The sequence below is a fragment of the Artemia sp. Qi Xiang Cuo genome, chromosome 7 (assembly GCF_049724085.1).
Source record: "Artemia sp. Qi Xiang Cuo chromosome 7, ASM4972408v1, whole genome shotgun sequence".
NCBI classification, from domain to species: domain Eukaryota; kingdom Metazoa; phylum Arthropoda; class Branchiopoda; order Anostraca; family Artemiidae; genus Artemia; species Artemia sp. Qi Xiang Cuo.
In genome coordinates, this window is record NC_142800.1 from 9,428,435 (window position 1) to 9,455,062 (window position 26,628).

At 35.9% G+C, this 26,628-nt stretch overlaps 1 protein-coding gene across 1 annotated transcript in view; it reads right to left on the reverse strand.

Moving 5' to 3' along the window:
- Window positions 1-2,148: 2,148 nt before the first annotated feature.
- Dnz1 (DNZDHHC/NEW1 zinc finger protein 11) overlaps window positions 2,149-26,628 on the reverse strand; it is a 51,435-nt gene continuing 26,955 nt past the window's right edge. The window contains exons 5-6 of the mRNA XM_089091371.1: window positions 20,077-20,258; window positions 2,149-3,722 (exon numbers count right to left, since the gene is read on the reverse strand). Coding sequence (XP_088947497.1) covers window positions 3,643-3,722; window positions 20,077-20,258 — 262 coding nt within the window. The 3' untranslated portion in view covers window positions 2,149-3,642. The remainder of the gene's footprint in view (window positions 3,723-20,076; window positions 20,259-26,628) is intronic.

Consider the following 26,628-nt stretch of genomic DNA (forward strand, 5'->3'; position numbering starts at 1 on the left):
TTCCCAAACTGAAATAGCTTCACTTACCTGGGTAGTATTATCAGTAAAGATGTTGAATGTAATAAAGATGTAAAAGTAGAATAGCCAAGGCGTAAGGAGTTTTCCCAGCTTAAAAGGGTATGGATGAATGGGAAGTCTACCAGCTAAGATCAGAACATTGAAAGCCAAGGTAATGAATGACAGTGGCATTGTTCGTGGGTCTTTTAAAAGGCCGAGGAAGATTTGTTGAATGTTTTCCAGAGGGATTGTCTACTCATAGTTTTAGGTACCCGTTTTTCTGGCTGAATGCCGAACAACAAGATGTACGAAAAACAAGGTAGCCCACTTTCCAGGGCTGTAATGAAAGAAAGGTTGAGATGGTTAGGTCACGTTTCACATATGAAGGGAGACATTTTTCCAAAGATTGTACTTCATTTGAATCCAAACGAAAAGCAGGTAATCCTGGGAAGAGATCATAAGCAAATATTCAAAGGAAATTGGAATTTTGTGGAAGGGGGTAAAGACTGAAGCTCTGAATATATTGGGGTTGACGAAAAACATGAGCAGGTGTGTTCACTTCAGGTGGCTTGGTGGTGCAGCTACTTGTTAGTAGTAGCAGTAGTATGGCAGGGAAAAGGTCTAGACGATATTTATGAGTTTTTGATGGATCAACTTGGTTTTCTCGTCTAAGAACTTTTAATGATTTTGAAGTTTCTTTGAACTCCGCATTAAATAACACTAAATCCTTAACTAGCCGCGTAAATAGTTTTGATAGCACAGACTGAAAGTGTCATCATAGACGCTTTAATATAGACAGTATGGTAGACAACCAAAACTGATTCTATGATTGTTAGCTACATCTGACCTAGACTTTAAAAATATCTCTTTCTACCAATTTTATAAAGTTGCTTTTTTCTCTTTAAACTGGCGAGCCCCTTCAGTAAAAAATTTGGATTTTCTTTCAAAGAAAAAGGCTGAAAAATAAAAATAATCGGAGGAAGTTACAAGCAGAAACAAAAAGATAGGCAGATAGTACACTTTGACCTTGAATCCAGACTTAATTCAACACCTAAGTTGCATATTTAAAGTTGGGTCTTAGTGATCAGTGTCCATGGTGTTTTAAAGTAGCAATCCCTTTGACGTTGTTTTTGCCTCCGAACCCCACATTACAGCAAGTAATCTGATTTAGCGGATAAGCAATTATGGTGCGATTTCAAGCACGCTATGAACAGTTAATGAAACGTCCAACCCTGTCCAACCCTGAGGGGGGGGGAGGGTTACCCGGTTTGAACCCCCCCCAAAAAAATTTTTGACCGGGTCGAAAATTAGTCGAAAATTAGTAAAACCTTAGTAAGAATTAGTAAAATTAGTCGAAAACCGAGTCGAAAATTAGTAAACCTCCCCCCCCAAACAAAAATCCTGGATCCGCTCTTGATTGGTGAACTAGTATCAGCGATATGGAGAAAGTTTGCCATTTGTGGTTGAAAAAGACATGGCGTGCTGGAAGTATACCACACATGCTATGAAGAGGCACGGTCTAGTGGAAATATACCAAGCCTGGCGCAACAAGAACGTCGTGGATTATTTTTTAGGAATTCTAGCAAAAAATGGTAACCCAGACATTTTCTAGGATGGGTGAGCCAACACAAATTTGATAAAGGGAGTTTAAAGCTTTTTTTGCTAGAAAAGTATTAAAATTTGTCTAATGCCACACTATTTTTCTATTTTTGCATATTTTTCGTTTCCCAGGAGAATGGATACACCACCACCCCCCTTGAGGGCATGCTTGTGTACATTCAATCATATTCTTAATGCCTAATTCATTCTGAAATGTAATAATGGGGAATCATACCACTTAAGACGAGACTGGAGTCAATTTAAGTAAAAACTACACCCAGGCCAAAGGATATGGGACCGCTCTCCTACATCCCGCCCCCCCTGAAATACTGCCCCACAAATGAGTGTAGCCTAGTACTAGTAAACAGGTAAATCTAACCCTGACCCAAATTACTGATCTATCACGTTATTCACCCGATTTTGTGGTAATCCCGCTTTCAGCGCTAATAAATTTGCATCGTCCATTTACGACAACGTAAATTCATAAGTTCTCTTGACGTTGACGTTATAAGCTTTTCTAGTCAATGACAAAAATATACGGGACATTTCTTAACAAAAAACTTTTAATTCGATAAGCATATTCAGCACCGGCTTATCAAAAGAATTCTCACGGAATAGAATAAAATGAACAAACAACGGAAACGACACCGGGATTATTTCTCCACAATTTAGTGAAATATTTTCATATGAAATGGAATGAATGACACTGAAATAGCACAACAATTGCAATACACAAATTAACGCGTTTTCACTGGTTTTGAACGTGAAAAGTAACGGAGTAGGGTATACCATAATCTAAGTCTGCAGAACTGGAACTAACGTTAAACAACCTAACGTCACAGTCAAAATACGTTTACGTACATTTTTCACGGTATTAAGTTTGATGTTTAACAAATAGTAACACAACATTTAACTAGAATAGGTAACATTCAAAAACCTAAAAAAATAGACCTAACGGGTGGACCTCTGCTCTGCACCAGCCTTGCCAGCACTTTGAGATAAATTGTGCCGGTTTTGCGACCAAACTTATACCAGAAAACTTTACCTTGCGATAAATTTATTTATTTAAATTTACGAACTTTTCTTTGATGAAAATTCGCAGACCCATTTTCACTCGACAATTTTTATTTTCCTCACATCCCTAAGAGGTGACTGCAGAGTAATGGAAATTTTCAAAAGTAAGCCTCGCACAGGGAAATACAACAAAAACTTTGTGGCTCTGAAGCCCTTTCGGGGCTCCCCCCCCCCTCACCCCCGTTCAAAAATCAGACATATTTTCTCGGAATCGTAGCTTTTGATGGCACAGTAAATTTGATGATTTTATATATTTGGAATCAGCATAAAAAGCCGGTTCTTTTAATATATCTATTGTTAAAAAATAATTTTTTTTAGATTTACGGTTACTATTGGGTCCAGTTGCTCCTTACAGTTCGTTCTCACGAACTGTTTGAAAGACAATGTCATTTGATAGCTATGAAGTGAGTATAAGATTCTAAATTGAGTCGCGTCGAATGCAATAGAGTGCAGCAGAAAAGTTGCAGCAACAATTTGTTTACCAGGGGACCGATCTTCGTTTCTGTGATTATCGTTCGTTTAATAAGATTGTTCGTAATAAAATAATTGTTCGTTTTCCAGTATGGAAAAACAATCTAGATAGTATCTGTTTCTACAGCGAATAAAATAGAATGAAATTAATTTACAAACTAAATTAAAAAACTGTCTTTCTTTTCACCGAACGAAGCTCCATCTCCTGGTACTATCATGATATTTTTAAGGCAAATAATAATATGAAAAAAACGAATCAAGGAACAGTACGCAAAAAAAATTGTTCAAGATTAGTCACGGTACCATTCAGAGCGAGTGGTAACCAGGGGTAACCACATGAGCAATATTAGATCTTAATATCCTTTGGCATATCAAGGGGGATCATCTCCCCCATCCCGTCCGCTGGTTAAGTCACTGAACTGCCCCTATAATAAATACCAGATCAATATACAATACATAAATAAAAATACACTCACAGAAAAACCAAGAATAATAGACTACTTAAACTTCATAAGTGCCATTATTATAAGCCAGGTGTTCAGGTACAGAAACACAGGGAAAGAGCCAAAGTATTGGATGACCTGGAAAAAGAATTATATTATTTTAATGAAGAGTTTATTTATTTTAATAAAGAAAAAAAAACTATAACGGACTTGCGTCAGAGACACTCTCTGGTCAGACAAGTATCTTTATTTATTTTAATAAAGAGAAGAACTTTTTTTTTAATCTACACATAGATCAAGTCACACTTGATCTACTAACTCTATCTGAGATATATTTTTTTATTTCTTTAAAGGACATTGAGAAACTTGAATAGGAAACTATGTATAGGTTTTGTAGGAGGCTAGATAACCAGCCTAGACAGTATTTTTATTTTCATATTCGTTTTATAGATTTGATTCTGCTAGCTTACTGATAAGACTTGAGGAGCGTGAGGATATCCCATTTCCGTTTTTCCAGCGACCATCTAGCTATATGGTTGAGAGCTCACACTAACGCCATGATTCTCTGAAATGTAGCACTCGGAAGTAGCTTAAGAGACTCCTGGGTGCAATGAATAAAGTCAGAGGAGCTACAGGTAAAAATTACAAAGAGGATCGAGAGGCTCGTAGGGAAGCCGATGAGGGGAATCAGTAGGCTCATACGGAATCCAATAGAGAAACTCATAGGGAAACCTCTGCCCTTTCAGAGAAAGTTAGTACTATTACCCAAACACATGCACCGGGTGTACCAGTTCATAGGTTGACCCACACCAGTTCACCGCACCAAATCTAGCTTTAGTACTCCCCTCAGTATCAAGTACAGATGCTGAAAAATATCACTCCGTAAATTTTAGAATCAGTGATTGTGCCAAATCAATCTGTAAAGGATTATATATTTCTCTTTCTCTAGAAAGATTCAGTAGGTTGAGAGGTAGCAACCCTTAACCGTAGAAATGAAGTGCTTAGCATGTTAATTTAGCATGCAAATGGTTCCACAATTTGTAGTTTTCCGTCTCGTATCTTTCGGAAAAATCATCAAATCCTATGTTGTTAAAAAGAAGCACTTGCTACCATGGGCGTAGGGAGGGGGGCAGGGGGGGGGCAGCTGCCCCCTAGACCTTCAAATTTACATTAGATATGGCTGAAAAAGCAGATGATTCGAAAAGCAGTTGACAAAAGGCCCTCCATCACACTATCAACTCCCCCCCCCTAGACAATATGCTGCCTACGCCCATGCTTGATACACAAATCCAAAATAGAAATGATTTTAGAATTCGGGCTTTCGCACGAAATAACGGAGAGATTGGGAGATAACAACTCTCAGATTTTAAAAATGAGACCCTTAGCGTCCAAGTTTGGACTAAAAAGGTTTTAAAATTGATGCTTTCCTTAAAAAAAAATCGAGGAGTTAAAAAGTGCCCAGTCCCTTGTTTCCTGTACGAGCAGCCCAATTTGGGAATTTAGTACTGAATTCATGACAATTAAGCAGGCTAATATGCAAGTTCAGTTTCAACCTTATAATTATTTGCTTACTCCTACTACGAAAGACAGGAAATTCAAAAAAGTGAAAGGAGTTGGAAAGAGGGGGGTATATTCGGAAATTCAGCCTGCGCTGGCAGACATTATTTTTTCACGGATGAGAGCCAATTTGAAAAGATATCCTTTCCGGGATCCATTTGGTCCACCCGAAAATACCAGCTTAAGGAGAAGGAGGTCATATCCTCTTACTAGAAAGCAATGATAATCTGAAGGCAGAATATAAAATACCACACCAGGTATTGGAGAAGTTGGCCAGTGTTAATAATTTAGTTGAGTTGGATGAGCATAGGAATGGAGTGGATGTATGTCCTTTCAACGTATCGGGGAATTGAACTCGGAGGTTGATGAAGACGAGTTCCTCTTGGAGACTAAAGATGTCAATCCGACCCTTCAACCAGCACCGCGTTTGTGCCTGTCTGGTCAAATATGATTGTCTTACCAAAGCGTCGCCTTCAACAAATGCACTCTCTCGGGGATTCTAGCCTCCACCATCAGTTCATGCATGTCCTGTCCAAGTTTGTACTCGGGAGTTCTTTCTCCATTCTTATCCTCCGTTGGGATTTGCAGCAGCTCCCTATTTGTCTGTTCCGTGGGAAGGAACCCAGCAACGGTTAAAACGTGCCCCCTCCCCACAACTAAATCCTATATACCTTTATCTTAGTTATTATAGCAACACCCTGTACTAGTTTCCATTTCCAATTTTAAACCCTCCCGCCATGACAATTTTCTATTATTAATCCAGGTTTTGGATTTTCTTCCATTAATAGAGGCTAAGAGGCTACTGAAGCCGATCTCTGGTTGCTATCCCATGCTCCAGATCCCCGTCTTCGTTACTCTCGAATGAAAAATTCCAGGGGGCGAAAAAATTCACATCTTCCCCATAGGTACATCGACCGCCGAGTAGGTCTATCGTATGCTTCTTGTGTGACAAACAAGCTACGATTCAACCGGCGTCTACTTTTGAAACTTTCTAACTCAGTTGTTCTACCACATTATTTATACATAGTACCATTTTGGAAAATGTTTACTAAAACAGATAAGTCGGAACTTTGTTCAGGTTTTTTTCATTTCGAAAAATATCTTTTCTGCTCCCCCCCATTGAATCGCGCAATTCTTATCTTGTTAGAAAATTCAGCCTAGCTGACTCTGTTATATCTGTAGAAAACCACGTCTCTGTAAGCAATTAATTTAAAAAACTTTTTCCACAAAATAAGTCTTTTCAAAGAAAAGTAAAGAACTTCATTAAACAAAAAATTAGCAAAAATAAAATCAAATAATCTACCAAGCGTGAACTACCACAAATCAGCATCGATAACTAAATGAAACAAAAAACGAACGTTTTATATTGAACGTTATTCTGTTCGTTTTATATTGACATAGTCTTTTCAGGGAAAAAGGAAATAATACTTTAAATCTTTTCGTTTTTTAAAACTTTATAGTTTGGCCTGCAAAATTTTAATTGGATGTGTTTTGGAAAATGGTGGGCGAGAAAGGGGCGTTAGTCGCTATCCAATCACTTTCAACTATTAAAAAGGCACTAGCCCTTTCAATTTTCAATTGAATGAGCCCTTTTGAAGTTTCTACAACAACGCTTTCAATAAAAATTTTATATGACCCAGGGCATAACTTAAAACCCTTGCCCTGACGGCTACGGGGGGAGGGGCTGTCATCCTTAAAGACCGAATTTCCGAAACTTTCAAATACGTTGAGTAAAAGGGTTATCTAAAAATTAGGATTGGATGTGTTTGGGGAAAAGGTGGGCTTGAGAGAGGGGTTGATTGCCCTCCAATCACTTTCGACTATTAAAAGGGTATTATCCCTTTGAATTTCAAATCGAATGAGCCCTTTTTCAAGTTTTTACGACAAAGATTTCAATATAAACCCTATATGCCTCCAGGGCATAACTTATAATCCTTGCCCTGAGGGTTGTGGGGGAGAATCCTCCTCAAAAATATATTTTCTATTTGGAAATCAACTACACTGAATAAAATGGCTATCTCAAAATTTTTATTGGATGTGTTTGAGGAAAAGGTGGGCATGAGAGGGGGGTTAGTTGCCCTCCAATTACTTTCGACTATTAAAAAGGGGAACTATCCCTTTGAATTTCAAATCGAATGATCCCTTTTTCAAGGTTTCTGCGACAAAGATTTCAATAAAAACCTTATATGCCTCCAGGACATAACTTATAATCCATGCCTTGAAGGTTGTGGGGGATTATCCTCCTCAGAAATATATTTTCTATCTGGAAATCAACTACTCTGAACAAAATGGCTATCTAAAAATTTTTTTTGGTTGTGTTTGGGGGAGTGTTGGGCGTCGGAGGGGGGGGCTAGTTGCCCTCCAATCACTTTCGACCATTAAAAAGGGCACTAGCCCTTTGAATTTCCAATCGAAAGAGCTTTTTAGAAGTTTCTACGATAACGCCTTCTTTAAAAACCTTATATGCCCAGGGCATAACTTAAAACCCTTGTCCTGGGGGCTGTGGGGGAGTGTCTTCCACGAAAACATATTTTCTATTTGGAAATTAACTACGCTGAACTAAATGACTATCACAAAGTTTTTTGTGGATGTGTTTGGGGAAATGATGGGCGTAGAGGGGGGGGGGGTAATTGTCCTCCAATCGCTTTCGATTATTAAAAAGGACGCTAGCCCTTCAAATTTCCAATCAAATGAGCCTTTTTTGAAGTTTCTACGACAACACCTTCTATAAAAACCTTATATGCCCCCAGGGCATAACTTAAAACCCTTGCCCTGAGGGTTGTGGGGGAGTGTCCTCCTCAAAAACGTATTTTCTATCTAGAAATCAACTACGTTGAACAAAATGGTTATCTCAAAATTTTGATTGGATGTGTGTGGGAAAACGCTGGGCATGGGGGGGGGGGCTAGTGGCCCACCAAACAATTTCATATATCAAAAAGAGCAATATCCCTTTTAATTTCCAATCGAATAAGCCTTTTTTTGAAATTTCTACGACAACACTTTCTATAAAAACCTTATATGCCCCCAGGGCATAACTTAAAATCCTTGCCCTAACGGTTGTGGGGGATTGTCCTTCTCAAAAACATATTTTCTATCTTGAAATCAGCTACACTAAACAAAATAGCTATCTCAAAAGTTTGATTGGAGGGGTTTGGGGGAATGATGGGCATAGGGGGGCTCGGTGCCCTCAATCACTTTCGACTTTTAAAAAGGGCACTAGGACTCTAAATTTCCAATCGAATGAGCCCCTTTTGAAGTCTCTACGACGACCCTTCAATATGAAGTGCCCTGCTCTAAAGGAAAAAAATAATACAGGGTACATTGAGCCAACAATGTTTTTATATGCCCTCAGGGCATAACTTAAAACCCTTGCCCTGAGGGTTGTGGGGGAGTGTCCTCCTCAAAAAGATATTTTCTATCTGGAAATCAACTACGCTGAACAAAATTGCTATGTCAAAATTTTGATTGGATGTGTTTGGGGAAATGATGGGCGTGGGGGGGGGGGCTATTTGCCCTCCAATCACCTTCGACTATTGAAAAAGGCACTAGCCACTCCAATTTCCAATCGAATGAGCCCTTTTCAAAGTTTCTACGACAACTCCTTCGATACGAAGTGCCCGGGTATAGAAGAAAAAAAAAAAACACATTGTGTCCACATCGTTCTTTACTTAGGCAGCGATAGCGCGCTGCCTATAATTGGCCTCTTTTGAAGCTGAGCCATCCTTGGTCTCCGATACTAATTGACTTATAAGGGACATATTATTGGGTACTTTTCTCAGTCTAACGTCCACCTTTAACACATCGTCTGTGTAATTAATTGGTGGGCTTAGTTTATCTGTGATCATAAATTTATATCTATTCGAGTAAAAAGGTAACCATTTAAGTAGTCCCCCGCAGAGTCTAAACCTTATTTTTGCTAAGCTCACTTATTCTGCCGTTCTTAGTTAAGTACTTGAAGAATCCAGACATGTGTTTGTGTAGTTACATTTGCGTACCTTTCCCCCTAAAACATATAGGAGATAAACGGTGTCAAATAGCATCTGATGTGTTCACTTTTAAAGCTTGATAATTTCCACTCAAGAGAAGTCTGGGGCTTTCTCCATGATAGAGATTGGAGGAGTATTTATCTCCAGGTTAAACTTCCGATTACCCTCTATCTCTTCAATAGGGGTCAAGTGGGGTTCCTGACCGTCAATACCATTATTTCGGTCTCTGATAAAAGTATGGAAATTAGAGATACGCCTTTTGCTTTTAAGCGTAACAATATGCGGTCAATATCTTTAGACTGGACTCTCTCAGCTCACAGCCACTGACCGTCGGACGCCAAACTAAACTTTTCCTGGTCTTTGAAGGATAATGCCTAAGAAATATATAAAATTTGCCTGAGACCTTTTGAACAAAATTATCTGTTTTTTTAATCTTTTTGGTATTCGAACAAAAAAGGCTGAGATAATTTCAGATTTGTAGGCTTAATCTGATAGTAATGGATATCCGCCGGGTTTTACCAATTGATCAAATGCTTTAGAAGTCTAAATGCATTTCAAAACTTTCAACATAATAACCAAGTACCCTATCTGCAGTTGATGGTTCGATTTTTCTGATGTAACCATACCTGAATTTATTGATGGTTTCATGATAACCCGACTTGATGCCCGGTCTGTTGGGCTAGTAAAGCGATGTGAGGACACAACTCCGTTTTTTTTCTGACAGCAATAATTGTTGCAAGGATTGGTCCCAAAGATTATTTGCCTTAGGATGGGAATGCAAACGTATCTCAAGGTCAACATGGAAATTCAAGTTTGTGATATAGTGGCATTTTTAGAGACTTCTTGATCAATGTTACCACACAAACATAATTACATAATTTTACTAGCAAAATGTACTTAAAATTAGTTTTCAAAAGTGGAAATCATTTCCCTGAAAATGACAGTTTTTTATAATTAATGTCCGAATCATACATTAGTCACGTCTGTTGATACAAAAAAAAGTTTTATGAACAACGTGGGGTTTTCTTTATTTTTGGCGCTAAACTTGTGTTTCAGAAGCGGAACAATAAAATTCCCAGACATTGGTTTAAACGTTTACACCAACACTAATTTGTTTCCAACTATTATCTACTAATACTACGTCTTCTTAGCTTTGGTAAAATTTCTGTTTCAGACAGAAAAATTTCTGTTTCAAGCTTCCATGTTTTCTAGTTTCAAAAAATGATGCCTTAAATCTCGATTCTGATTGGTCAATCAAAAATTTTATGCTTGAAAGCTGAACAATGTTCAACACGAGAAATGACGAACGGTACCCATAATTGGCGCTGTAGTCGTGCGTAACTTTGATTTTATAGACAAATGTAGCTATAATGTTGCATGGGCATTAGCATGTCTAAATTCGACACACAGTTTTTGGAACTAGTAACTGTAAACAAAGACATTGCTTACTAAACAACATTAAAGTAAACACCATTGAACATCCGCCAGGTTTTGCCATACAAACAAATGCTAAAAAAAATTAAAGTAACAGGGACAGTGAAAATACAATCTGATTATTTGGATTGGTTAAATGGAAACCTACACAACGAAGAGACTTACACAATCTAGAGCAAAATCTGGGGAAGGGGGGTAATGTGACAAGGGCGCCAATAATTGACTAAATTGACAAGTTTATTTAAAAACCTTTAGGCTTGTATGACCGATTGCAAAATTTTTAAATGGCAAACTACGCCAAATTGTTGGAAGGGTAAAAGAATTTTGAAGTTTGGAGTAATTTCTGTTTTTAAAAAATAAAAATTTAGCCCTTGGACCAGTAGAAATTACCATTAGAAGATTGTCGTTGGGCTCAACTCATACGCTCTTACCGCCTGTTTTACAGTTAACTGAAAACTATATAGAGCGCTGCAACCACAACTATTGCTTTCAGAATTGTCATGATTAAAGTAATTCATATTTGCCATGATGAAACTAGTTAATCTCAGAATTCTTCAGCTTGAAATGAGGATTTTTTTCAGTAAAGTATGCCTTCGATGCCACTGATTCCACATGGTCGTTGAATTTACAGTCCGATAATAATATTACACCTAGTAATTTGGCACTGTTGGACAGGGGAAACAGAGAGTTTGGGACATCAAGATCACGCTTTAGAGGGTTAACCGAGTAACTTTTGATTTTTGAAGTTTATGGTTAGATTAGCTTGCTCAACCTCCTTATTCAACATTTCCATCAGGTCGTGGGGGAAACAAGGGGTAACAATTGAATTTTTAGCTTCATAGTTAAGTAAAACTGAAAGATCATCGACAAATTTATATCTTTGGTCATAGTTCCTCAGCACAAACATTATCAAAGCCACAAATATCAGCCCCACTAATCTGGTGCCTTGAGGAGCACCACATGTAATTGTACGAGAAGAGGACAGAGTATCACCCTACAATAGAGGAAACACACATTGTGTTCTATTAGACAGGAATTCGACGATTAGCTGAACTGTTAGTCTATTCGCCCTCATTAGATTTAAGTTCATTAGAGCAATAGGGTTGAAGATAAGGCCGAAAGCCTTGCGAAAATCCACCATGGCAAGACCAACGATGGTATTTTTTTGGTGAAAGCATTTTACTAAAGTATCATGCCGGCGCAATAGATACATTGTGGTATTGCAGCCTCTGAGACCCCCATACTGGTATTTATCAATGTTTGTGGAAATCTCATTGAGTGTTGCTTGAGCAATAAATGCCTCAAACACTTTTGCGAAGGCAGGGGTGAGAGATATAGGCCTCAGTTCTTCTGGAGATTTAGGATGTTTAGTTTTGGGTATAACTCTCACATGCAGTTTCATACAGAAGGAAATGCTCCTTCAGCAAAACAAGAATTTGAGATGTGACAGATTGGTTTAGTGAGAAAAATAGCATATTCACGACATAAATTTACAGGCAGTTCACTGGGGTAGTTGGAAGAGTAAGAGTTGGGTTTGAGTTTAAGCAGTTCATATAAGACTGAAAAATTCTTCAAGGGTTGGGGTCTGGCTTGGTGGGCACTATTCAAGAATTCTAGCAAGTTCACTTTTGGATGGGGCAGGGTGGGTACTACAAATTGAGCTGAAAAACATATTAACATCCTCAGCTGAGAGCTTATTTCCATCGTCTTTATAAACAAGAAGGCAATCATTTTGAATCTTCCCAGATATCCTTTTTACAGATTTGTGCCACTGCCTTGGGTTAGTTGAAAATAGAGGTTCAATCCGGATTTTAACATAGTTGACTTTAGCTTTAAGGTTTTCTTTCACTATTCTATTCCTCAGCTTTTTAGCAGCTAGACTTTCTCTATCAGAAGCTTATGATCGTTCGCGGATAAGCTGTTTTAATGATGAGGTTATTCAGGGCTTGTCACTTTCACACTTTTTACATTTTTTACAGGGAATTGGTCAAGGTACTCTTTATATAGGACGTTGCACAATATATAAACTTTCTTGTGAATGTTGTTTTCAGCATACATTTCATGAAATGGTTCTTCAGTCAGCCACAGGCTATATGAGCGTATACTGGAGTCTAATAAAGGACGATAGGTAATTTTTTGGTGCTTTGGCTTAGGCATTGCATGCTTGGCTTTCCATCCAATATCAAATGGTCTGCCTTGCCCAAGAGATTAAGGGTTTTTGGATCAATATAATAACTATCAAAGTTTGTGAAGATTAGGTCTAGGGTACAGCCCAAAATATGCGTAGGAGTCTTCACCACTTGTTTTAGGCAAAATGATGAGCTAAGCCATGATTGATTGGTCTGGTTAAAATCACCAAGAATACAAATGCTAGGGGTAGAATATTTGGACCTGATCCAATCAACAGGATGTTGCAGGTATGAAACGAGTTCGTTGGGGCAGCGTGAGCTCTCAGAGTAATACACTAATCCAAAAATGAGACAAGAGGTCGACCGGGGAAGCTTTATGGGTTTGCAGTAAAGCAATATCACTTCAAAGTCATTGTTTTTTAGTTCAAAATTTGAAAGCACAGACGCAGGAACATCCTTACGCCAAAAAATACCAACACCACCACCTGTTCTATTTATTCCACGATCATGACGGGTCACAAACTCAGACGAGTAGCAGCCAGTAAGCAAAACACGGTCTCGGCAGACATTCTAGGTTTCAGTTATGAATGCAACACCGATATTATTATCTCGCATGTGACAGTCCAGAATATCAATTTTGTTCTGAAGCGACTGGGTATTGCAAAGTATGATGTTAGAAAACTGAGGAAAAATCTTGGTAGCTAGCTTCAGAGTAGGAGGGGTGGGGTTTGGGTCACTTTGGTTAGGAAAGCAGGATGAATCAGGTTGTAATCTTATATCTTCTTGTAAGTTAATTCTTATGAGAGAGCAGTGTTTCACAAAAGGCGGGGGTTTAGGTCTACGTCTGCTAGTATGCACGGGAATACTACGGTTATGGGCAAGTCATTGTTGACTGATGCTGTTGAGTGATGACTTGACTCAATTAAGCTCTGAGACCTATGTTGGCTTAAAACACTCTCAATTTGAATTTCTGCTTCTGAAACTATCGTCTCGCCGACGTGGGTTTTCGCCAAATTCTTCAGAATAATACATTTCAACTGATTGGGTAACTCCAATTGGGAGATGAGCATAGAGGTAACTGTAAAGCTGGCAATTTAAAGTATAAGATTGATTCATCTTCCAAAGCATGTGGAGTTACTGTGTGAAATCTTTGGAAAGTAACTCCAGGTAGTTTTGTTGGTCTTGATGTCTTTCCTTGCGCAGGATTTTCCAAAAGGGGATTCTTCAGGGTTTTTTGGGGGGCACTTGGTATCAAGGGGAACCATGGATTAGTTTTATGTCGGATGAGATTATTCTGAAAATTTTCAACACTAGGGGAATCATTGGGAACTGCTGGTGTCCTCGAGGCTGCTGGTTGTCTGGAACCTGTTGGTGGTTCAGGGGCTGTTGGTGGCCTGGGGCCTTTTGGGGGACGGGGGACTATTTGCGTCCTTGGGACTCGTATTGCAACAAAAGGGATTGGAAGTTGTTGTTCTTTTGCCATTCTTAGTATCTCTGCCCTTTGTTTATATCTGGGACAGCTTCTTTTATCTAGGGACTGGTGTTCGCCCTTACAATTAGTACATATTGGGTCAAATTGACAGTTTGACTCATTATGGTCCTTGCCTAGGCAAATCTTACTAATGTTAGAATCCTCTCAGCAGTATTTATCTGTGTGTCCAAGCTTTAGGCATTTAGTACACTGTAATGGCTTTTCTTTGTATGGCTTAAAAGATTTTTGTTGGCCAAAGAGGAACACTTTGTAAATATTAAATTGTCCTTGAAGCTCAAACAATATTGTTTTAAAGTCTGTGGTTTCAGTGGTTTCGCGACCAAAGTTATGGAAACTAGAGACCAGAATGCATTCACCTTTTTTGTTCATCAATACTTACATCAGGTCTGAATATAGAAACGATTTGGGGACATTTTAGAGGACTATCTTTGTTTGTATCGGGTTTGGGGACCACAGACGGGCTGTGACAAAACTATTTTCAACATTTTTCAGCTCCATTACCTTTTTCACTGGTGTGGGATCGTTCAAAAGGATATCTAGGGATCCTGATCTGTGTATATTCATATTAAAGTTGCAACGAATGGTCTTGAAGAGGGAAACTCGCAACTTTGGTAGATCACAGTTATTAAACAAGGGATTATCAGATTGGGGAACTGGTTGAATAATTACCGGGGAATCGGCTGAATTTCCGAAAGAGTTGTTCGTGGTATCGGTTTGATGTATTATTGCTGAATCTGGTGGATTTTTTGTTCTCTGTCGTCTACGCTTGGCCGAGTTTATTATCTTAAAGCCTTCTTCGTCTTTTTCAGTATCAGTTGTTGAGGGTGATGGACATTGGGTGGTATCCATGTTTGGGGTATGAATACTCTTCAGAGAGGTCGCTGGTACAGACGCAGTTTTAGGGGGGAGGGGGGGGGGTTCTAGCAAGGGCTTTTGAAGATGGTTGAAAGGGTAACTTCCCCTATGAGGAGGTTGTTTTGGAGGCTCCTTTTTTCCAAACATTCGAACTGTTCAAAATCACAAAATCGAACACTAATTCGAATTTGTTTCTCAATAAATTCAAAATAATCAACAGTAAAAAGAAAAGTACCAGTAATCTGGTTTAGTATTTACTTTTCAGTTGCCAAGAAATTTAAATATTCACTATTTTAACAAAATTGAATAGGTTAATGGATCAACTTAAGTCAAAACATCCACAAGTCTTATCAAAAACATGAATTATTCACGTTTTGCTCACAGGTTAGGTTGCGAAATTGCTGGTATCCAGATTATAAATAGTTCATAGGAGAAGTCTTATCAAAAACATTAATTATTCACGTTGCCAATCACGTCACGCTCGTATCCAGATTATAAATAATTCACAGGAGAAGTGTCTCCTCTGAACTCACAATCAAGACTTAGATTGCTAGCTACCGCTGCAACCCGGATTTTCAACCCAATCAGCTTCCTTTAAACTGAGCTATTGAACAGCTCTCTATAATGTTCCAGTGCCCCGCTATCTGAGGAAAAGAAAAAAGATATTAAAGTATTTTTAGGAATATATTTTTAAATTTTGGGTTACTAAGAACTGTTTACCTTTTGGGGCCCCTCTCGGGGCTCAAAATTTAATGTCCTCCAGAAGCAATTATTAAATTACGAAACAGAATGAAAAAAGGCATAATATTGTGTATTCACGTTCATCCTAGTTAAACTATTTACATTATTTATTAAGTTATTACTGATTAAAGTAAATTAATAAAGTTATAGAAGAATTATTGTAAATAATACCTTGCGATAACTTAATGGATAATGCTTTACCTTCTGACCGAAGGTTGGCAGGTTCTATTCCACGTTTCGCAAGGAAATTCGACCAGAGAGAATTCGGCACTTCATGAAATGGGTTTTAATTCACTTTTTAAGTATGGCCACAGTGGCAGATAGTAATCTTCTTTTTCTTTTTTTCAAATACCTTCTTTTGGATTTTCGTTCATATTTTTCTACAGCAGGTGAAACAATTTCACAATTATTACTTCTTGAACCATCATCCCTGATATTACTGTGGAAAAGAAAAAAGATGCCGTTTAGGCAGAATGCTGTAGTAGCTTCCACTTTTCTTGATTTTCAAGCCGATATACTTCCCTTGTTGTTCAAGCCAAGGGAAAGTAAGTTTCCTATATAAGGGTTTCAAACAAGGCGGTTCTAATGGTGTAATTTTTGTTTTGATCTCAGTCTAATTTTAGGAGTTATGGGTTATTATATTTCTTAACTTTGGACGTGATCTTCTCTTACTAGGTTGCTAGCTACCACTACAACCCGGATTACCATAAACTTCATTAATCAGAAAATTTAATACGAGTATATCCTAAATGGTCTAGTGGTTGCGATAGCTGGCTCTCAGCCAGTTGGCTCGAGTCCGATTCCCGGTATGGGAAACTTTTACATATGATGATTTCTTATGGAATATAATTAAAATAATCATCTATATATGATTTCTTTTATTATTTCAGTTACTATGGGTTACAGTTCGTTCCTTAATGCAAGGTATGGTAAATTTTTACTTATAATGATTTCTTAAGGAATATAATTAAAATTAAAATATAATTAAAAAAAATTTGTATGCATAAAATCTATGTATGAAATATAGGAAAAAATCTAACAACGATAAAATATTTATGATAAATTATTAACAGTGTTTATAGCCAATATATAGCCAAGTGGAGATATTTTAAGAGTTATTCCATGAAATAAGTTCCTGATTCAATTGCATTTCGGTTTATTTCGTCTGTAACGTTTTAGTCAATTTAAAATTTAAACAAAAAAACATTTAAATTGTAAGACCAACTAATTTAACAAAATTGTAAAACAAACTTAAACAAAACAAATTTTGTTTAAATTGTCCACTGTAACTGTATTTAAATAAATCGTTATACACACGATGATTCAACATACACTTATTTTTCCACAAGATAATATAATTATGGTTGTTTGTTGTAGCAAACAATAAATTTGAGCAAATAGTAATCAAAATTCGAAACTCGAATTTTTGAAGCATATATAAACAACAAGAATCTCCTATCCCTCCCCCACACCTTATTTACAGGATAATTTTCAGTTCATTTCAAGTTTTAATGTCACTCTTTATTTTTAGCTACCAGGTTTCGGCTGAGAAAATGCCGGTCACTTTTTCCTGTGTAACACGTACACACATATATATACATATATATATATATATATATATATATATATATATATATATATATATATATATATATATATATATATATATATATATTTATTTATATATATATATATATATATATATATATATATATATATATATATATATATATATATATATATATATATATATATATATATATATATATATATATATATATATATATATATATATATATATATATATATATATATATATATGTATATATATATATATATATATATATATATATATATATATATATATATATATATATATATATATATATATATATATATATATTTCAGGAATGAACAGCTTATCTTCTATATCATGTGCTATCTAAATATCTAATTTATTTAACTTGTGGCAGTGGAGTGGATAAAGCTCTTTTAAAAGTTTCCCATGAACTCAGTTCCTGGTTCAGTTGCATTTTAATTAACCTCGCCTTTAACTTTTTAGTTAATTTAAAATTTAAACAAGTAATTTAACAAAATTGTAAAGTTTGTTTAAATTGTAAAACAAATTTAAACAAAACAAATCATGTTTAAATTGTCCACTTTACCTGAACTATTTAAACAAATCATGATACATACGATGATTCAACATACACTTATCTTTCAACAAGATAATATAATTGTGGTTGCAGCGGTAGGTGCAACCTAGTAAAAGATGAACACGTGCCACAGTAACAAAAAATAGCCAGGAATCCCTATAATGGTGTCAGATAGAAATCTGTATTTACATACAAACGGTATGATACATATATGCAGTCAAAAATGCAGGAAGAGTAATGAAGATCAAAAAGATACTGCAAATGAAGTGATTGGTGATGTCATTCATCGGATTGACGAACCGATTTGAGTTGTCTTTACCAGTAACAAACAAAAATTGTCAATACGTTATCTGGACACTATTAGCAATATTTTATGAATTATCTATTAGTTCTCCGGAAGCATATATAAACAAGTGTATAGATGACGAATATAAAAAGAAGAGGTTCAACTATGAAGTGGCAGGAGTATTCTTAGCCCCTTACCAAAAACAACTTTTTGACTGCAAGACTCCATTTTTAGAGATCATTGGTCTGCCAGGAACAGGTAAAACAAATTGTTTAATTTACAAAATGGTTGAGGTTTTTTCGAACCTTAGGCGGTTACAAAAAGAATTAAACGGATAAATCCAAGAAAAAATAATAATAATTCATAGAAACGAAAAAACCGGCAATCATATAAGAGAAAGGTTTTTGCAAACCATTGCAAAATAAACTGGAAGACAAAATAAATCGGAAGACGAAGGAAGTCTCAATAAGGCTACAAAACTAATAACCTTCCTCTGTCTTTTTTATGTGAATGATTTTGATTCAAAAGAATATTTAAAATTGAAAATTATGACCCAGGCACCATATTTATTGGCTCTTAGGCTAAACTGCCAAAGTTGAAGTGGAGGTGAAACTCAGGCCAGGAACTAGAATTATCGGAAAAGTTGGCAGAAATTAATGAAAATTTAATTCATTTAATTAATAATTTTGCAAACATATTTCTGCACAATTGTAACCAGCTATTGTTTAAAAAAACCTTGCGACACGGGGATTTGAGCCACAGCCCCATTTTACCAGGGTGTGGCTTTATCCATTCTGCTGTCACAAGGATAACCCCCCCCCTGGATACGACCTGGCTAACGATTCTTTTAGAAAACACAGCTATCAAACTGTAGTGAAAGAAAGCACAAGTGCCTTCAAATTTCGACAGAATAAAAAAAAAACGAGTATCTCACCAAAGTTACTGTAGTGTAAATTCGCACTAGCTCATTATACTTTTCAAGCCAATCAAAACCTTTAAAAATTGGGTAGCTAAGTCAACGTTCAGACGTACGGAAACAATTTATGATAATACGGAAAATGTTTTAATCTGGTTGGAAAATCTACCAATCATGGTTGCAACAGTAGCTGCAACTTAGTAAAATACGAACACGTCCCATAGAAACAAAAAAAAAATGTGAGAAAGGATTTGGATTTTCATTCACGATTTGGGTCCTTTTTATTGACGATATAATTCTAAAATTTACATTTTCACTGATAATTGAACACCAAGAACCAGATTTGGGTCCTTTTTATTGACGATATAATTCTAAAATTTACATTTTCACTGATAATTGAACATCAAGAACCAGATTTGGGTCCTTTTTATTGACGATATAATTCTAAAATTTACATTTTCACTGATAATTGAACACCAAGAACCAGATTTTCGATGACAATCCGATGATCAGATTCAGGCGAATGCGTGGACATTGATTTCGGGGCTTCTTTTCTCAGAGGGAAGCCAATCTTTACAGGGAAATCAGCTGATTCTGGCGAATAGTCCCTAGTTTTAGGTTTTAGCTTATAAGTATCGGTAATGCAATTAACCCTAGGCGAGATCAGCGCTTCCACTGGATTAATGCAGTAGCAATACGCCAGTATAATTGGCTACCCTCAGCTCAGAAAAAAGGTAAATGTCTAAATATACATCTGTGTTTTACTGTATTCTTTAATAGATATAATAAAATATGACGACGTTTCAGGGAATCAGGTAACAGAATCAGAAAAAAAGGAAAATCTTACCATCTGTTCCTCCCCTTCTCTCTTTCTTTTCAATTTTACTATTTTGTTATGCCCAATCTTGAAAAAAACTATTACATAAATAATACAATTTACCTTTACCACAAACATCAGCCAAATGAGTCATTTTAGGTCTTCGTGTTCTTCTAGCATCGTCTCCTTTAACTTGTTCAACGGCAGTTGTATCACTAAATATTGCAGTAACTTGATCAATCAGTATAGCGCAAACAAATAAACCAAACAATCCTGATTCTATCATCAAAATTATACTATGAACTCTGGAACAGATATAACAAATAAGCATAGTTGAAAGATCTACAGCAAGAGGAATAAAAGGCGTACATCTCGCAACACCCCCCTGACACACCTGATTGACTACGCCTAAATCTGCTAGCCAACCTTCAGTTTGAAAAACTTGCATTTGTCGAATTTTTATCGTACGCTTGTTATCGTTACGTCATATTTCCTCTTTTTTTGCTAAAACCCTAACTTTTAGGTGATATTTATTTTTATCCTCACGGGTCCAAAAATATACTGCATAAACTTTCATGTTTCCAGCTTGGAGATTCTTTTTTCTTCTATAGAAGAAAATATTAATAGACCGACACTTAACTTGTTTAAGTATACATAAAATCAGAGTTCTTCCTCCAAAACCAGAAAATCAGGCATAAAAGTATTTCACTCAAAGGAAGAACAAACAATTTCAGGAGTAAATACAAGGGCGGATCCAGGATTTTTTTAGGGGGGGGCAAAATAGGCTGATCCGACGAGCCTGCGTTAGCAGCAAGTTTAATTAACGCAAAATTGCGTTATTTAAGTAAATTATACTACTTTAGACTACGTTAGGGGGGCACGCGCCCCCTTGCCCCTCCCCTGGATCCGCCACTGAGTAAATATCATTACCATTCAAGTGCAGTTGCCGTAAATCTACGATACATTGTTAAGTTTAATACATTGTATTAATATTAATATTAATTAATACATCAATACATTGTTAAATTTCTTGTGAGGAGGGTTACTTGGATTTAATTTTACCGTGTATTTTTAACGGAACAATATACCACTTTCACGTTATATTTTAAGGGAGCCATATTAAACTTAAGATTACCAGAAATTGTTAACGGTACGATATAGTTTTATTACCAAACATATTCGATTGGTAGTTGTAACCATTTTATTTACCAGAAAATTTTGAATTTTCCAAAAAAATATTTTCAAAACATTTGAACCAAACCAAAATTAGTGTTTGTTTCACTAATTTCTAGAGTAAACAGCCATTCTCATGGTTCCAAGTTTGTTCTGCGAAAATATTACGCTTCTAGCTTTAATAATTTGACAGGGTTTTAAGCTTATTGCTGCTTGTGACAGTTGTTTTCGAATAAAGAAATATCTTGTCTCTTAACTTGTCTTGTCTTGCTTAACCGAGATAGAGTTGCAGGAAACAATATAGAGGAAAATGAAAAAGTTTGTGATACTTCGGATGTGAAGGAAGATTTGTTTTGTGAGGAGGAATTAGCAACAGTACTAAAAGGATTAAAGAATAATAAGGCTCCAGGTACTGATAGGGTGGTATATGAATTTCTTAAATATGGTGGCGCTGAGGTTAAAAATAAGCTATTATGAGTATGATCTTTGAAAAAGGGGAAGTACCTAAAGATTTTAGGAAAAGCTTAATTAAGCTACTATACTAGTAAGGTGACAAAAGTGAGTGTAGTAATTATCGAGGCATTAGTCTGGTCTCTGTAGGTAGTAAATACTTAATAATATGATACTTTTTAGACTGAGAGATGCCACAGACAAAGTTTTAAGAGAAGAGCAGTGCGGTTTTAGAAAAGGTAGAGGATATGTCGACCAAATTTTCACTCTTAGGCTAATAATTGAGAAGTGCCTGAGTTTTCAAACACCTTTGGTCCTCAGTTTTATAGATTACGAGCAAGCGTTCGATTCTGTTGATAGAAGAGCTTTAGTAAAGGTTTTATCCTTGTATGGTATACCAGACAAATACATTAAGGTGATTAGTGCTATGTACGAAAATAACACTGCTGCGGTTAAGGTAGGAAATGAGGTTAGCAGCTGGTTCTGTATTAAATCAGGAGTTAAGCAGGGCTGTGTTCTATCCCCCTTTGTATGGATTATTTTGATTGACTTTGTTTTAAGGAGCACAGGAAAGGTAATGGGAGACCACAGAATAGATTGGAGAGGAAAAAGTCTCCTATATTTGGATTATGCTGAGGATTTAAGTATTCTAGATAACAGTGTAAACAAAATGAATGAAGTTTTAGAGATTTTGTGAATTTATGGTGTTAGAGCAGGTGTAAAAATTAATGTGAAGATGACTAAGTCCCTGATGCTAGGAATAAGTGAAAATGAAAATGTGACGGCGAGTGATGATAGGATTGATCAGGTGGGCAGCTTCACTTACCTTGGTGGTATTATTAGTAAAGATGGTGAGAGCAGTGAAGATGTTAAAAATAGAATAGCCAAGGCTAAGGGTGTTTTTTCACAGGTAAAAAAGTCTGGAAGAATAGGAAGATAAGTCTGCTAACCAAAATTAGAATATTAGAAGCTACAGTGATGATAGTGGTCAAATATGGCTCTGAAGCATGGACGCTCCGAAAAGCGGATGAATATTTGCTAGATGTTTTTCCAGAGAAATTGCTTACGGCTTATTCTAGGTGCCCGGCTGACTGACCGTATTTCAAACAATAGGCTGTACGAAAGGTGTGGTTCAATGCCGCTTTCTAGGGCTATAATAAAAGAAAGGTTGAGGTGGCCAGGGCACGTTGTGAGGATGAAAGGTAACATAGTGCCGAATATTGCTCTTTTATCCAAACCATTTACAGCTGTACAAAAAACAGGTTGCCTTCGTCTGAAGTGGAAGGACGCCAAAAAGAAAGATTTAAAGGAAATTGGAACTTCGTGGGCGGGTGTAAAAAGGGAGACTTTGAACAGATTGGGGTGGAGGAGGATCGTGCGTAGCTGTGTTGGCCTCAGACGGCTTGGTGCTGCGGTGAGTTATTAGTAGTAGTAGTTGTCTCTTATCAGGCATGTAAATTAAAAAATACACATTTTCTTATTCTTACACAAGCAAAAACGTATTCCTTGCCAACTACTAGGAATTTATTAGTTTCAGACGTTAAATGGATTTGATCCCCCCCCCCTGCAGTAGCCCCAGTCCTCAAAACCTTACCTAGAGTTCATGTAAAAATCAGTAAAACCGCTTTATGTTTTAACCTAAAAATTAAACTAAAAAGGATTAAAACTAGAAAAAAATTAAAACTTTAAATAAAAATTAATTTGGAAGCTTTTTCATGAAATTTAAAAATTCTTTCTAGTATTCTTATAATAAAATATTTTCTTTACTTGCAGATAGGAGCCCAAATTTTCGGAATGTATTGAGAGTTATTTACAACACAAGTTTCAGAGTTATTAAGCATAAGCGTAGAAGAAAACTCTTGCAAAAGCATTTGTCCAAATTTTGTCAGATTTATTATAGTTACAATATTTACCATACCTACTATTGCAGCTAGTGTCAAAATCCATCACAGTTTTTGTACTTCATCTCCATATTTTCGGTCAAACTCCCATATTTGTTATACAAATAAATAGGGTAGCTATGGTCGCTGCAGAGGTAAGTTAGTGTTTGTAGGAAATTTTATAAACGAAACCCTATCAAAATATAAACTTTGCCACCTTATTGCTTTGACGGAAGGATGTACAAAAATAAGCTCACTTACCATAGATAACGACATCTTAGCTTGAGACTCAGTCTAGATTGACAAGATCTTTTTTTTTACTTTTCTAGATTCAAAATTCTAGATTCAAGATTCAGAAGGACCCATATCAGCTACGAAACTATCAGTTTTTTTACTTTTCCGGATTCAAAATTCTAAAAAGATTCTAGATTTAAAAAGGACCCAGTCAGCTATCAAACGATCAGGTTTTTACTTTTGTAGATTCAAAATTCGAAACCTAGATTCAAAAGGACCCCTCCCTATCAGCTATCAAACTATCTTTTTTTTTACTTTTATAGATTCAAAATTTAGAAAGTACCCCAATCAGCTATCAAACTTCTTTTTTTTTGTAGGTTCTAAATTCAAAAAGGACCCCTACAGTTATCAAACTATTTTTTTTTCTACTATTCTAGATTCAAAATTCTAGATTCAAGATTCAAGATTCTAGATTCAGAAACTATCAGTTTTTTTTACTTTTCCGGATTCAAAATTCTAAAAAATTCTAGATTTAAAAAGGACCCTATCAGCTATCAAACAATCAGGTTTTTACTTTTGTAGATTCAAAATTCGAAACCTAGATTCAAAAGGACCCCTCCCTATCAGCTATCAAACTATCTTTTTTTTCACTTTTATAGATTCAAAATTTAGAAAGGACCCCAATCAGCTATCAAACTTTTTTTTTGTAGGTTCTAAATTCAAAATTCTGGATTCATGATTCAAAAATCCCCTATCGCCTATCAAACTATCATTTTTTTTTGTCTTTATAGATTCAAAATTCTAGGAGTTTTTTTTTACTTTTATAGATTCAGGATACAAAAATGACCCCTATCATATTTCAAACTATCATTTTTTTTTTACTTTTATGGATTCAAAATTTAAAAAGGAGTTTTTTGTTACTGTTATAGATTCAACATTCAAAGAGGACCTTTATCAGCTATCAAACTATCAGGTTTTTTTGTAGATTCTAAATTCAAAATTCTATATACAAGATTTTAGATTCAAAAAGGACCCCTACCAGTTATCAGACAATCAGTTTTTTTTTCTAGATTCAAGATTCAAAAATTGAGATCACTATCAAGACGAAAAGCCTAGTTTAAGAATGCATCATTACCTGATAAATAAGAAATAAATAGCATCTTAGTAACTTATCGTAAATAAATATGAAAGTAACTTTTATAAATAACAAAAATAAAAATCTACTAAAATTACATCGCTATATAAATTAATCGTAAGAGGTTTTCCGCCAATAAACTTGCTTGACAATTTAAAAAGCTTAGTTTTCAATATAATCAACTTTTAAATAAGTATAATAAAAATTATCAAGATATTTTGAACGATATTTTGAGGTAGCTTGTTGGATGTATTTTTCTCTTCCTTTTATATTTTTTGAATTTAGAGTTGGTTTAGAAACAATCAGGTGCCTAGTTACCAAAGTATAAACACATACTGAACAAGTACTGATACAACTTATCCTCTCCACACAAAAAAAGTGACCCTTTGTCCGCGTCTCCGGAGACGATTCCATACCTATGCGAACCTGGCGAATAAATCACAAGTTCCGTAGGTGATTATACTTGTTCCGTAAAAGCTGTATTAAATTTAATTTATTGGCTCGGAGCGATTAAGTAGTACAACATTTACCCTCAAGAGACGCTGAGGTACGCGGGGTCACTTTTGGAGAGTTTTGTCAGTACTTGTTCAGTATGTATTTATATTTTGCTAGTTAAAGAGGATTGGTTGAAATTAGTTCTTAGAAATTAGGCTTAAAAGTGAATGGGCTTTGTTGACAGTTGTGGTTATGCAATTATTGGAGGTAAACTGGCTCAAGTGTTATTCTTTCAGAGTTGGGTAGTTTTTACATTGAATCAGTTCTAGGTGAGGTGAGGAAAAGAATCAGTTCATTCACTGCCGTATGGAGTTTTGTTTATTTAACATGTGAGTTTTCTTTTCCTATTTATTTATATTTTTTCTTTTGTTTTGATTAGTATGTTTTTTATGTTTATGTAAGAATATTTTTTTTCCCGTTGAGAAAGGCTCCCGGATGTGGGGCCGAAATATTCGGAGTATTTGTGTTTATTTAAATGTGTTGTATTCACTGCTTTATAGAAATTAAAACCCGTTTTTCTTGTTTAATTTTTAATAACAACTTAATGACCTAACAAAATCCTATGATGGATACATAAATAATATATATATATATATATATATATATATATATATATATATATATATATATATATATATATATATATATATATATATATATATATATATATATATATATATATATATATATATATATATATATATATATATATATATATATATATATATATGAAAACTCGGCTGAGATTTATTTACAATTAAAAACTTAAAATGCAGACTCCAAACTCCTTATAACCAGACAGAATCTCCATAACCGAGTTTCAAAGGAACAATAAAACAATGAAGCAGATATAGTATGACCTAAGAACAATCCCCCACCGCCACCACCTCTCCCTGTTTGGTCAAACCTGTCGCAGACCTGGCGATTCTTTTATCACAAAGGCACTCCGCTGCAACCACCACCTCTGAGGTGTAAAATACTATACAGGCTACAAGAAATCAATGCAAAAAATCGCCAAAACAAACCTCAAGCCCATTGGTGGATTCCTGGAATGACCATCGCCTCAGAATCAATATTTTGTGCCCCACGAGTGCACGCAATAGAACACCCAGAGAACCGCGCGAGCCCCAGTATAACCGCACCGAAAACCACATGAACCCCAGTAGAACCTCGCCGACAGCCGCACAAGCACGTCTGCTGCTTCTTGATGCCATAGTGAGCTATCACCCAGCTTACACCCTGAGTCAAGTGAAACAAGACAAGTGACTAAAAACAAGTGAATTACTAACTAAACAAAAAACGCTCAAC